This window comes from Metarhizium acridum (assembly GCF_019434415.1).
Source record: "Metarhizium acridum strain ARSEF 324 chromosome Unknown scaffold_587, whole genome shotgun sequence".
Lineage (NCBI taxonomy): Eukaryota > Fungi > Ascomycota > Sordariomycetes > Hypocreales > Clavicipitaceae > Metarhizium > Metarhizium acridum.
Genome location: NW_027094049.1, coordinates 1183745 through 1197668, shown reverse-complemented (window position 1 = coordinate 1197668; position 13924 = coordinate 1183745). Strand labels below are relative to the sequence as shown.

The window sequence follows — 13924 nt, the reverse complement described above, 5'->3', positions numbered from 1 at the left end:
TGCTGCTTCAGCAGCTTCTGCCGTCGGAGTCTTTAGACACATACCAGCGCGGGAGGGCGAGCGAGACGTGCTGATACCATTTGCGAATGCATATTCTTAATCCAACGACTTTGCAGCCTCCTTACACACCGCTGGCGACGATGCCAAAGCCACACGTTTCATGAAACCTCGCATGTGGAGGGCCAGGTACGTTGGGGATCCGGCCGCCAGGGTGGTCCCGGATCACACAGCGTGGGCCATCTACGAAATGCTCTGGGTTTTGCTCAAGCTTAAGCATGTCCGTACGAGGACGGGGAACCAGGTGGAAACGAATACATGCGGGAAAGTATTGGAATCACATTTTATGCCTGAATCTCCATGATACCATTGCACTTGTAGTAGTGGGGAAATGACCGTTGCCCAACAGTAAGAGGAACTTGTCCAGAGCCTAGACTTGATCATATTCAAGTCTGCTAGCTTGTAGCTATTACTAGACACTTGTGATTGATTATGCCATTATATCTTGGTAGCATCTGGAATCTGCAGCATGGCCGCGATCCCGGAGGGCACGCCATCTAGGCCGGCACTTGTGCGGTATGGATGGTCCAATCGGGTTCACAGAGTTGAACAAGCTATTGTGCTTGGTACGCTAGTGCAATTCCTTGTCGGTTGCTCCTAGTCGAAACAACCAGAGACCACGTTCTGCCCAGTCGCTTGCCGCCGCCATGTATAACCCTTGTCCCATCGGCGATCGACACAATGACCAAGGCAGAGGTTCTTTGGTTCGGCGAGTTTCATGTCGTTTTTCAATTTTACGACAAGTGGCAGTGTTTGAGATTGGATCCTCTTAATCCCAGAGGCGATCATTTGGTGGAGATGAACGACGATTACGACCAGCCAACACACGCATTCGTTTCCCATTCGCCGCCATTATTCCCGTCGCAGCCCCTCATGCGTCTCCGACCGGCATATATCTAGCTTGCCAGGGCGACTGATGAAATTGACGGACAATGTCGTGGGCGGCTGGACCAAGTTTGTGTGAAACTAATAGTATCATCGCCGTAGATTTGTTATTGCCAGGCGCGTGCATCCCTACACGCGCACCCGGCAGAGACTCCGGGCGCAGCCCGAGAGATGGGTGAATTTCATTATCCCTGTTCACTGTAGACTCTCAAGTGCTTTTATATGAAACTTGTACGTTCATTATGCACGCAGCACTGCCATAATTGTCTTGAATTATTATCGCGAATTGTTGTCGCACGCTGTAATCTCGTGGACTCGTATTCTCTCCAAGTCAAAATGTTTTGCAAGAGAATTACAGTGGCGTTCAAGTGCGATATGCTTGTAAGCCTTTGTTCCCTGCTTGGTGTTGCTTGCTGGCCCATACGAAGTGTTTCACATCATTTATGCGGTTGCATCAAGGGTCATTCGTTGCTCCACCGAACCGTGAACAGTTGTCAACCCCGTGATTAGATCCCTCCCTCCCTGTGCCAATGGCTGACGGACTCTTTCCGAGTGAACAATGACAGGGATTTATCCCCAGACTTTGTCACCTCAGAAGCCAAGGGCAGGTATGAGCCGCCTGCTTTGGTCCTGCTGATTGCGGCGGTTCAACCTTGATGGAAGTTTTGAATAGCAAGGAACACCAGGTTTCTGCTATTTCAGCTGAAACTCGACGTATATCCATCTGCTGATAGTCTCGCATGGACCAAATACTGGTAACCAACAATCTCCCAGAATGCGGCGACTTATGGTTGGCCTTTGCCGCGCTTTGTTGATGCTATTGAAAAAGGTTTCAAACTATGCCAATCTGGGCAGGATGCGCCCATCAGACGAGCGGGATAGGTTTTGCGGATTGGCGACATGGTTATAAAATACCGCGGCCACGTCTCTAAACGACGAGCTCCTCGATCCTCATCGTTATCCACGCCCATTTCAATCATTTCTACTTCTTGTCACTCATTTTCAGTTGGTTATCATGAAGTTCACCGCTTCCGTTGCTGCTCTTATTCTGTTGCGAGGCTCCGCCATCGCCTTGCCTCTGGAGCCCGGTGTCCTGGCCATTGGGGACAACCGACTTCCCTCGCCGTACCCGGAGGTCAAGGCACCGCAAAGAGGCCCCGGCTCCTGCGGCAAACCCGACCGTCCGAGTCCTGTTGGCCCGGGTGTCCCTAAGCCGAGCGCCAAGCCCGATACCGAGCCCGATACCGAGCCCGGTGGCGAGCCCGGCACTCAACCCGGCTTTCAACCTGGCTTTCAACCTGGCTTTCAACCCGGCACTCAACCCGGCTTCCAACCAGGCATTCAACCCGGCACTCAACCCGGCTTTCAACCTGGCACTCAACCTGGCTTCCAACCAGGCATTCAACCCGGCACTAAGCCCGGCACTCAACCCGGCATTCCCCAACCGGGCGACAACCCACCCAAGCCTCAACCTACAAGCGATGCGGGAGGTCAAGTCCCCGGCCCTGAAGTCGACGACTACCCTTACAAGGGCCAGTGTGATCAGATTGACGAGAATCAGCAGACAACATGCCAGTGTACTAGCTTTGCCGCGTGGCGTGTTGTCAACCGGCTTCATGCCGATTTCAACGGCTACGCGAGACAGGGCTGGGGCAACGCAAACCAGTGGGCGAATGTCGCACGCAACGCGGGTCTTGTCGTTGACAACACTCCCGCACCTGGAGCCATTGCCCAGACTACCGCAGGCCCATACGGACACGTCGCCTGGGTACACGATGTCGATGTCGATGGCAACGAAGTCGAGATTGAGGACTACAACGGAGCTGGGGGCGACAGGAGGTACGGAAGAGGCAAACGGTCGGCGGATGAATTTCAGTATATTCACTTTCAGTAACGGCCCTTTGATAGGACGTTGCTGGCTTTTCTGTCACTTCTAAGCCAAGTACCCATTACATGTATTCTATCTTATATATATAAAACACAATGAGGAGAATTGCGGCTGCGAGTCAGACCGAAATATGCCACAAGTACCAGATTAGTATCAAGTGAGATTTTATGGTGATAGTTGCCTCTCAGCATTGTTATATATTGTGATGTAGAAGCTGACTTGTTAAAATAATACAGAATCCTGCGATCCGCGGCTTGCGGCGTACATGCTGCGAATATTCCCCTTGAGTTTAATCATTGCGGTTTTAAAATCAAAGCTGGCCTCTTGTATTACGACTGTGAATAATCTCCGTGTTTGCCATAGCCTTGCTCAGCTATGGCTTTCTTGGCCGTCTGAGATAATCATGCAACGAGTCATTTCCCAGGTTCTCCCTCTCGGCTTCCGAATCGTTTCATGTTGCGATGGAAGACAGCAAAGTGAAATTAACAACTACAAAAGTTGACACCTTATGCTTATCCAGTTGGAATGGAAATTGAAAGAGGGCCTTTCTGCTAAAACCAAGAATATCAACCCAAGCTAATGGCAACTATACTGGTTGACGCCCCCGTATGTATTCAAGGGTCGGATATCACAGCTGCAACAGTCGTAGAGTACATCCAAGTGGCATAGATGGAGCCGAAATACGAGCGTAAGCCGCATTGTCACAGGCGGGGGCGTTGCATCGTCACTTGCATCATCTGCAGTCAGCATTGCCCAGACAGTTCACTCCCAGACAAATTTCGGTGTGCGGCGCTTCAGCCCGGCGTGTGAGGGTCGAATCAACCGTCTGACCGAGTGCTGCCTCACCACCAGTGTTGCATCATCTGTCTCACCGGTAGACTGCTGCGGTCATCTGCATTCAGTGGCGGCCAATACTAAAGCACGTGTAGCTGGCGAGATGGATGCCCTTAAAAGCATGCATCCGCATTGTAAATTGTGCCTTTACTCTTGGACAAGCTCCGTGATCACTGCCGAGACTCGTCGTGCACGCACGCGTCGCCTCGTCCCGAGTTGTGCGTACTCTTCTCCCTGCTTTTAAAAAAAACGGTCGGCACTCGCTTTCCGCATCATCCTCGTCGCTCGCAATGCTTCTTACTTTGCTGTTGGTCGGGCTCGGACTGGCCTCGCCGCCGCCGCGGACCGCCCGCCGGGCCGCCTCCCTCTCCACCGACTCGTACCGGTCAAGCTCCGGGTCCGTGGTCGGCGGGGGCTCGGCGTACGACTACGCGCCCAGCATCATGCTCGACGGCGTGTACAAGATGTGGTGGTGCGGCCAGGTGCCCGGACAGCCGGTTGCCGGCGACAGCATCCTCTATGCAGAGTCGTCCAGCCCCGACGGCCCCTTCCACGCCCGCGGCAGCGCGGCCTCGCACCAGGTCGTGTTTGGGGGCACCGGCAGCGGAAGCTTCGACAGCGAGCACACCTGCGACCCGTCCGTCGTCCGCGCCGGCGGAGCGTACTACATGTACTACGGCGCCGAAAGACGCGACGGCGAGCCCACCACGATTGGCGTCGCCTCCAGCCCCGACGGCATCACTTGGGCGAGGCTCAACGGCGGCCAGCCCATCATCACGCCCGCGAACCAGCAGAACACCGGCAACGCTTACGGAGCCGGCCAGCCGAGCGTCGTCTACCGCGGGGGCCGGTTCCATCTCATCTTCACCGACACCACCGGCGCCGGGGCGCTGGGCAACGGCGCCGGACAGTTCGCCTGGCGGTCGCCTGATGCGACGTTTCAGCAAAACGTCGACGTCTTTACCGCCTCTGGCTGGCAGCCCAAGACGGACGCCAACTCGCGCAGCTTTTCCGTCGCCAACGCTTTCTCTGCCGACTGGCAGTTCTCCGACGCCCTCGACGCCTTCATCGTCGCCCACGACAACGGCCCCGGGGAGACGACACTGACCTTGCTCGACGCCGAAAACCTTGCCGTCCACAAGTATCCGCAGGTCGGCATTCCGGGGCCGTGGTCCGAGGGGCCCGGCATCGTCTCCCGGCCAGACAAGCATTCCGTCGTCTCCGCCACCAACGACTGCGGGCGGGTTCCCGTCGACGTGATCCGCTCGACTACGGGGCAACCGCCGCGAGAGTTGGCCCACATTGGTGTCGACCTTGTCGGTGGCGCGAGCTGCGGCTCGATTCCCGACCGGGTTGCCGCCATCTACGAGGGATACGGGATGCAGGTCCCCGGCCTCCCGGCTGCCGTTGTGGTAGACGGCCTCCGACTGCAGATCCAGAGTCTTGCGGTGTACACGGATCTTACCCACAACGCAATACAAGTCCCCCCGTCCATCTACTTCGCTGTTCCGTATGGTGCGTCGCTCCACGAGGGCGACGCGGTGTTGGGGGCCTCGGGTCTGCCTGGGGCCTTTCGGCTCGACAACAACACCCTCTGGCCGGTCAGCTGTCTTAAAATTGTGACTGACAACCACTCGCAAATCACAATGATAGACGCGGGAAGGTGGCTATCGTATGGGAGAGGACCGAGCCTGTTTTGTCTCAGCTGAGGGGTGGACATGTAGTTTCTACGGACCCTATGCCAACAGATTATTGACTTGGGGCTAGGGAAAGCGGAGGGCCGGGCTTCAAGCTGTTGAATTTAATTTTTACGAAATTTAGGCCTCTTTTTTTTCCCCTGCCGGGGGCCGCCTGCGGCGAGCTCTGGCCTGCGGCCGGCTTCGGCATCACAGCACTATGCGCGAGGTTTATACAGGCGAATAGCGTAAATTACTTTCTTATTGGCCAGTGGCTAATGCGTTTTCACCTTTACTAGTCAGATTCTGGGGGACGCTCTCGTTACATACCAACCCACGCTGCAACTGGCTTGGTTCTGCTGTAGCCACTATTTAGATTCCAGTAGATGTACAGCGTGTTACAATGAGCGCTAAGACCAATCTTGATCATAGGCAAATCAAATTAAATCAGTGCTCGACGTAGAGTAAGGCATCACGTTGGCAACTAAAACTGGCTGCAACTTCCACATTGCCTAATATAATATACACATTGCGAGGTTAGTTACGGTTCCCTAGCCTAGGTACGCCTAAAATACAGTGTTACTAGATGCCCCCTATCTAGCCCCTTTTTTTGATTTTTTTTAAATAATTCATAATTTAATATGATAACAGGGCCGTCCCTAGTGATGTGATGAGTTCGAGACGAAATACTCTTCGGTACTGGTTAACGAAAAAGCGGCCGACGCCATTCACGCGCAATATCTCGAATCTCATCAAATACCAAAAGCTGGCCGCAGGCCACAGCTCGCCGCAGGCGGCCCCCGGCAGGGCCCCCGGAGGGAAATCACATCAATGCTGCATGTGAAGCTTCAGCGTGCGTCCTGGCTCTGTTGTTCGATGGCGATGACGCACCACTCTCACTTATGGGCGCCTGGATTCGACGGTGTAAACACAATGCTCCTCCATCGGAGCCGGCGAGCAGCCCCTCTTCACCATGGCCATACCCCCGGTTGTCCTTGCGGCCGCGGTGTACGGCCTCGACATCTGCGTCATTACCATTTCGGGGTCCATCAAGTCCATCATCTTTGTCGAGCCGCCGTACAACTTTGGCCCCCGCGAGCTCGGGCTGATGCATCTGGGGCCCGTTGTCGGGACCATATTCGGCGCATTGTCTTTACGCTGCTCATCGATTCGTATCCCAATGTACGTGGCTTGCCCAACCGGCTCCTGACACTGCAGCGGCTGACGGCATGATGTGTGCGCCGTCAAACAAGCCGTCGTCTAGCCGGGCCCATCTAGCAGGTCCAGATCGAGTTGCAGGGTTCAAGCCGGAGTAAAAAGGTTCAAATTAGAAGCTACCTCGCAAACCTACTAGCCGCGGCTTGCCGGGCGTCTTTCCATGTACAACTAGAGAAAGCCTTCATTCCCTCGGTGGATAGATTCTCAGGACCAAGCCCACATTCCGCGATCCATGGCTGCTCGTGGCACAAGAGGCTTCGCGTACAAGAACTACACGACAGCCAGCTCAACGTTTTGCCGCGCCTTGCCACCGAGCCAATACATCACTTTGTTTCAAGCGAGCGGCTGCCGTCCGCGTCACCCGTCGGATTTCACGGTACCCACCCTTTTCGGGTATATATAATTACCCCCAAAGGCACTATATTTCCCTGCTTGTAGACAATGGTTTCTGGGTAGTTGACAAAGCCTCCCTGACTTCTAGTCGCCGCTTCGACCTATTTACGTGATTAGCGGATGCACTCTGGACGGTGGTAATTTAGCAGGGCCTGGCTTGAGTATACACTATCAAACTTGACGTTGTAGTTTCCCGGGTGGCTGACCAGCGCGCAATTCGAAAGGTAAACGCCGCAAACAATAATGGCGTGTTTGCGTGAAATGATGTTGTAGTTTCTTGCATAGATGTTGGCTTCTAAGGTGCCGTTAGACCTGCGCTCTTTCCAAGGGGTATGCATGGTATGCGCACTGGAAGAGACAATGGTGGAATAGATTGCCGGACCAAACATGCCAGCCGGGTCTGCGGTCAAGATTAGAAACGTCCAACGCTGGTGGCGGTCTCAAACAGCGCGTCACTGACCAGACTCGCAGATGGAGAAGCCATTGCGGAGGATGCTGCAAATGTAGCACTTGCTGTTGCTGCAGGGCTTCCACTTGTCGCCGCTGCTGCCCTCGTAGCAGGCTCGCTGAGTCCCATGAAAGCGAATCTGGTATTTGGGGTTTTTGGAGTTTTTCCTGGGGCACACGGCTTAGCGCGGGAGCTCGAGCTTGGTCAGAGTCTGGTCCGGACGCACTTGATGTAGATACTCTGAATCTTGGCACTCGTTCCCGGGTGAAGCCATTTACTGTAGAATAGGTGCGTGACTGGTAGTGTCAGGGTTACTCGTTTAATCTCAGCTCGCCGAGGCTACAAGGGTCACTCACGTTGCTTGTGGAACTTGCTGTTCTCGTCTAGGCGATCAAGAGACTGTACACGGAACAGAGTGAGAAAGGGTACAAGGGGACACCAATCAATATACACACCATGGTGAATTCGGCTTGCCCTGAGGCCCTGAAGCTGCCTTGACTATGCGTTGCCGAGAAGAAAAAAGCGAGAAAAGCAAAAAAAGGAATAGTCGTTCTTTTTCAGAAATCAAGTCCTTGACTTTGGTCGTGTTTGAAGGGGAATATTGTCCGTCCGGGAAGAAGTGCCCGGTCCAATTTCAAATACGCAGAGGTAGCCAGAGCTGTTCGCCATCCTCATCATGCCGTGGCCGGGACCGTCTCTCGCATCCATGGACTGTGCCCAATCGTCAGCCGTCGACCTTGCCAAACGGCAAAAGAGGTGCAGCGTGAGCCACGTCTGCGTGTACTACGTTGGGCTGGCGGTGGTGCTCGATTACACGGCATAAGTGGTCTTGTTTCCTCGCATCGACCCCGGACAACGGAATCCAGAACACGACGTCAACTCGGCGGTGCAGTTGTTGGAGCCCAAGGCAGTCTGTTTGGGCGTCAAGAGCAGAGCCGCCCCTTTCTGTCCGTCTTCCCGCCTCCAGCTTCAAATCCACGACTCGTCACAGTCCTCGCAGCTCCCTTGATAAACCGCACATGTTTGAAGCATGGGATCCTCTGGAAGCCGGGTAACAGCCACTTCTCCTCCGTCTCACAGACGGCGCAACAGATTCCCTCGAGCGCAGAGCCGCATGGCTTCCAGTTCGACCAAGGCCATGGAGCAGAGGGACACGCTACGACAAGCGGCCAGGGAGACGGTGGACGCCGTGGGCAAGATTCTGAGCCAGCTGCCGTCTGTCGATATCGGCCTGTCGACAAAGTACTCGTTCAACTCTCTGCGACGCCTCGGGCCGAACCAAGGCGTCGCTTTCCCCCAGCCGGCGACCATCCAAGTCGTCAACGAGGACACTCTCAACGCGGCCACCAAGCTATGGACATTGTCGCAGGCTCACGGCAGCAGCCGCCCGGTCATTGTCAACTTTGCCAACGCGCGCACGCCCGGCGGGGGCTGGCTGAACGGCGCCATGGCCCAGGAGGAGGCCCTTTGCTATCGCAGCTCGCTGGCGTACAGCCTCAACCCGAATCACTATCCCCTGGCCGTCGACGAAGGAATATACAGCCCAAACGTGCTTGTCCTGCGCAACGACGTGGCGTCGGGGCACCAGCTACTGGTCCCTCACACGCCCGTCGCCGACCTGCCCGTTGTCAGCGCCGTCACCATCTCGGCCATCCGGCAGCCCGCGGTGCGAACCGTTCAGCTGGGCAATGCCAAGGCGCAGCGTGTCTACGCCCGTGACAGGGACCGCCGCCTCACCAAGGAGAAGATGAGGTTGGCGCTGCGCATGGCCGCCACCCACAGTCACGACTTGCTCGTTCTCGGCGCCTTTGGCTGCGGCGTGTTTGGGAACCCTCCGCACGATGTGGCCCATTGTTGGCTTGAAGTCCTGCGGGAGCAGGAGTTTGGTGGCAACCGGTGGCGCGAGGTGTGGTTTGCCGTCTTTGATCCGGACAACCACGGCAACTTTGAGACATTTCGCCAGATACTGTCCGGAAAGAAAGTCTGAGTGGCACAAGTTTGAGTGGCTTGGAAGGATGGTGCGGGTGGTTGTGTTTTTTTTTTTTCCCTCTTTTTGAATGCTACTGTCCTTGATCATGAGTCAATTTTATTGCGCCTGTTGAGACTGTCGAGAGAATACAAGAGTATATTTGCTTCGCAATGAGAGCATCTTCATTCCGTGACGGATTCAAGCATGAGACGGCGTTTTCAAAGCTTGGACATTACCACGGACCAGAATCTAGGCGACTCTACAGCGGTAGGCATGATGATGTGCATGTTCTTTCTCTATTCGTTTCCAACTTGATGGCAAACACCGGAGCACTTGTGAGTATCAAAATGAATACCAGTTAGCTGAGACACAAGTTCTGTGTATACCTTGGCCTGGTCTAAACTCGGTATTCCTCCGTACACCCGATTCAGCCATTCGGGGATTTATGCAACTTACAGTCCACCTTGCCAACGGGCTTTTGCATCTACACGTTCCCAACATCTGACCCCATGACCTTTTCCTTTGCAGGAGCGAGTAGCTTCATTGGGTCGCTGTGCGCAGGAGGGAATGCAGTCAGACAATGTAAATAGATACTCTTGGTTCGACCGGGTAAACATGTACAGTTTGTATTGCATGTCCCAGTGTTATTGGTTAGTGATAACTCAAGGACTGTATTGCATGTCCCAGTATTATTGGTTAGTGACAACTCCAGGACTTTACACAGCTGCGGCTCAGTTCCCTTGACGGCCCCTCGAAATAACTGCTCAACAGGCAGAAATGACGTGGCACGCCGCCAGAGTGACACCAAACACGAAACCAACTCGCTGCCGATTCGTCAAACCGCCGCCAGAGTGAGGCAACCAGACGCATCGCCCGTAGGGACAACCAATGCTGTCATGAATGCGGCTCAAGTTGATTTGACCAGCCCACAGAAGACGTTGACCCCAGAGTCTCTTTAGTCGCCGCAGGCAGTCTGCAGCCACGGACGACATGTTGAAGCATGCCGTGGGCTTGACCAAGGCCTCGACCGCGCCTAATCCTCCGTGCCCGAAGCCGCTGGCCATTCAGACTCGGACGACGGTGCATGGTTGCATTGTATAACAGCATGCTCGACTATCTCTGCATCCCCACACGCGGGAGTGTCCGAGATTCCCGCTCCCTGGGGGCCATGTCCAGCCAGCATGGTCTTCCTCTGCCAATCCTATTCATGCTTCAGGCTGGGCGTTTTGAGTACCGCCAGCGGCAAAGGCGGCTTGTCTGTGACGTGTCTGTCGCCAGGCCGGCCAAGTTGCGGCATTATGGTTTGGAGTACCCGCGGGTGGTTCTCATACGCAGCCGTTGAGACTTGCAGTGACAAATGTGGCCGAGTTGAGACAACTTGCAGACCAGCTTGACGGGTATAATCTACGTGGCGAGTCGCGTGATTTCGGCATACGCAAACAGTCTCTTCCGTTCTAGCAAATAGTGAATCAAACGCCTGGAGCACAAAAATGGTGAGAGCTTGTTATAGGTTGAACAGAGCCGCAAATCGTTTATTGACAATGCGTGGATAGGTGAAGCAACATGTTACACGTGAGAACCATGTTGCCCCTTTGGGAATATGCGAGACTAAGGAAAACGTGCCACATTGGGAATCTAGTTTGTTTAGTCACTCTCTCTGCTCCCTAAACCAACCGTCGTTGCCTCTGGACGTCCGTCTTGCACGTAATGGTTTCTGTCGCCCAAAAGCTCAACTACAACTGTTATTGGGGGACAAATGTGTCCCAGGCGCCCTACTTGACCACTCTCCTCCCATAAACCTATTCAGGAAATCGAGCGAGCCCTCGCCCTCGTACTCGGGAACCATGTGGCCAGCCTTGTAGATCTGCATCAACGACAGGCCCTGTGCAGCTCGTACGTTTCCGTAATTCTTGCCCGACTTGGCACGCAACTCCTGGGGCTTGGCGGCGTTGAGCGCGCTCTTTCCGGGCCATTCCAGCGCGAGCGTCCATGCCTGGTTGCCCAGCCAGTTGCAGATGTAGTCAATATCGCCCGCGTAGATGAGAACCGGAATCTTCTCCAGGATACCGGGGATAACCCGGTGGGCAGGCTTCATCCAGTCGCCGTTCCAAACAAAGTCGTCATAGACGTCAAAGTTGCACTTTGAATATGCGCGGCTGGCCTCGACTCCCAGCGCCTGCTTGGTCCTGTTCAAGCTGAGAAACTGCGAGGCGTAGCTCGTCTTTCCGGTGCCGACGGGAGACGTGATGTCGTAGACGTTGTTTTTGGGGTTTCTCCGGTAGATGCCCATGACGTTCCTGTTGCAGTAGGTTGTCGCTTGCCAGCAGACCTTTGCGCCCGGATTGTCGTAGCACGTGCCAATCAGCCGCTGACACTCGGGCTCGGCGTCCATCATGGCCTGGCAGTCGCTCGGAGACAAGACGGCGGGATAACCGCCTTGGCCACAGGCGGTCGGCCGGTAGTACAGGTACTGGATGTATGGATCGGTAAGGCCGTTGCCGATGGCCAGGCCCTTGAGGTTGATGTTGCTGTTGTTGTGGGAGAGGAGCTCGGCGCCGATGGCGGGAATATAGTGCCCCGCGTAGGATTCGCCCGTGACAAAGAAGTCGCGCTCGGCGTAGTTGGGGAATTGATGGAAGAACAGCGTGAGCATGGCGTAGATGTCCTTGGCTGCGGCCTGGGAGCTTTTGGTGATGTTGGAGCCGTATGAGAAGCCTACGTTGACTGGCTGGTCGATGAAGATGACGGAGGCGTTGGAGTTCCAGGAGTAGGGATTGTTCACCGGAACCAGATCAGCCCTGGGGATGGTGGCAGGACCGAGCTCGTCAAAGAGGCCGACAAATGAGGAGCATCCTGGGCCGCCGTTGAGCCAGAGAACAACAGGGTCCTTGGCGGGATCGTTTCTGGACTCGAAAAACCCTGACAAAGGAGCGTTAGTTGCTGGTTGGTAGCTCGGCCAAGCGCTGCCATCTTACAGTAAAACAGGTGCTTGTCCTGCTGATCGTCGTCGAGATAGCCACTGAGTTGCTTGACTTTGTCGACACCCAGCTCCGCAGGGTCGGCCTGTCGGATTCTCAGTTGGTAGTTGGCCAACTCGCCGTCCAGTCTCTTGTGAGCGCCTGGTTTCGCGCTGGCATCCTGGACCTCGGCGCCCTTGACAATGTGGTCCCAGAAGCTATCCGGCAGCGGGTTGATTGCTTCTTGGTAGGCGGACGCCCTTTTGACCTTGGTCAGGTCAGCGACGGCGGTGGAGGCCGCAACCAGAAAGAGGGCTGAAATGGAAACCCGCATGGTGAGTCGAGGCGGCGGTGGATGCTGCGCGGCTCAGTGCGGTGGTGTAAATCGCTTCGTGATGTTGCCTGGCCACTTATATACCCCCAACCTTTCAGCCTCCTTGCCCCCCGACCGCGCGTACACTTGACGATGTTGCCCTATTGTTACCAGAGGCAACTTCTAGTTACTCAACAGAGTCAGGATTCAGGCGACGAAACCAAGTTCGGATAGCAAGGTACAAAAGTACTCACCCGGCTGTCCCATCACATTCAAGGACAATGGCCTGTTGTGGTGGCGCCATTCCTCCATGCCCAAGTTTATGCTGTCGACAACCATGGACTGGGCCCCCCATGCTACCCTTTTGTGGCTTGCATTAAGCAGGTCTGAGCGAGAGATTATCACGACGAGTAAGTGGCCCGAATCGGCAGTTCAAAGGGGGCAGAGCGTCTCCCCTCTCCGCTTTTTCTCGGCGATCCCGCCACACTGGATATAAATCTGGAGCATGGCACATGGGTAGTAGCGTGCCACTGCGGAACCCGGAGGGGCGAGAAAAGAAGCTTCCCATGTAGGTAATTTTATGCATCCGTATTCCGCCACTCTTGGGTCGCGTCCGGCCGGGGCTATAGATTAGTACTAGTGGCGTTGCCATTTGTCGAGTTGTTGTAGACTTGCAGTTGTCGCTTCGGGCAGCCAATTATGTTTCCCGGCACGCACACGGAGACTACATGGAGTTGAGATTCTGTCAGGGACCGGGCTCGATATCTTTCCATCTATTCGAGTTAATGCCAACGGCCAAGTTTCATCGGCTCCCGCCGCTAATTGGCCCATTTATTAGTTTCGCCTGCAGCCGATTGCAACGACTTTGCAAGGGCTGATGAAAGATTCCAGGCACCTAGGGGGTAGTTTGAACTTTTGGAGACAGACCCAGGTCTACCCGCAACTGTTGTCTGCTGAACAGGTCTGCCAAAAGTGGAGGCCTGCTACCGATGGGATAGCGTTATCAGTAGCACACTCCAACCCTGTTGATCACGGATGGGTAATTAAACAGGGTTTAGGGCGTATTGATTGACAAGTACGGAGTACGGAGTACACCTTGTCTATAAACCAAACTTTAGGTGTGATTCTTTATTCAAACATCGGCTGAAACTTTACCTGACGTCAGCCGACGGGATGGCATTCCAGGGGCAGAGCACTCTACTCCGAGCACAAGATTGTCGTATAGCAAGGGTCAAGTCGGCTCGACCGTTGTTTGCTAGCATCGTCAAGTCCTGGACGGCTTGTCT

At 54.9% G+C, this 13924-nt stretch overlaps 5 protein-coding genes across 5 annotated transcripts; 4 read left to right on the top strand and 1 right to left on the bottom strand.

Annotated features, from left to right (window-relative positions):
- The first annotated feature begins 1909 nt into the window (after nt 1-1909).
- On the top strand, nt 1910-2965 carry J3458_022089 (uncharacterized protein). Its single transcript, XM_007811112.2, has one exon. It carries the CDS (start codon nt 1958-1960, stop codon nt 2834-2836), a length of 879 nt encoding a protein of 292 aa, XP_007809303.2. The 5' UTR covers nt 1910-1957; the 3' UTR covers nt 2837-2965.
- A 989-nt stretch (nt 2966-3954) lies between these two features.
- J3458_022088 (uncharacterized protein) lies at nt 3955-5373 on the top strand (the record flags this gene model as incomplete). The annotated part of the gene is made up of 1 exon (XM_066122923.1): nt 3955-5373. The coding sequence occupies one exon, from the start codon at nt 3955-3957 to the stop codon at nt 5371-5373; it is 1419 nt and encodes a 472-aa protein (XP_065972145.1).
- A 940-nt stretch (nt 5374-6313) lies between these two features.
- J3458_022087 (uncharacterized protein) lies at nt 6314-6550 on the top strand (the record flags this gene model as incomplete). The annotated part of the gene is made up of 1 exon (XM_066122922.1): nt 6314-6550. One exon carries the CDS (start codon nt 6314-6316, stop codon nt 6548-6550), a length of 237 nt encoding a protein of 78 aa, XP_065972144.1.
- Nucleotides 6551-8394: 1844 nt separating this feature from the next.
- J3458_022086 (uncharacterized protein) lies at nt 8395-9513 on the top strand. The gene has a single exon (XM_007811114.2). The coding sequence runs from the start codon at nt 8430-8432 to the stop codon at nt 9384-9386; it is 957 nt and encodes a 318-aa protein (XP_007809305.2). The 5' UTR covers nt 8395-8429; the 3' UTR covers nt 9387-9513.
- A 1400-nt stretch (nt 9514-10913) lies between these two features.
- Nucleotides 10914-12992, bottom strand: CPY1_8 (carboxypeptidase C). Its single transcript, XM_066122921.1, has 3 exons — nt 12893-12992; nt 12344-12821; nt 10914-12287 (listed from the first exon to the last, which is right to left on the bottom strand). The coding sequence occupies exons 2-3, from the start codon at nt 12657-12659 to the stop codon at nt 11098-11100; spliced, it is 1506 nt and encodes a 501-aa protein (XP_065972143.1). The 5' UTR covers nt 12660-12821; nt 12893-12992; the 3' UTR covers nt 10914-11097.
- Nucleotides 12993-13924: the final 932 nt, after the last annotated feature.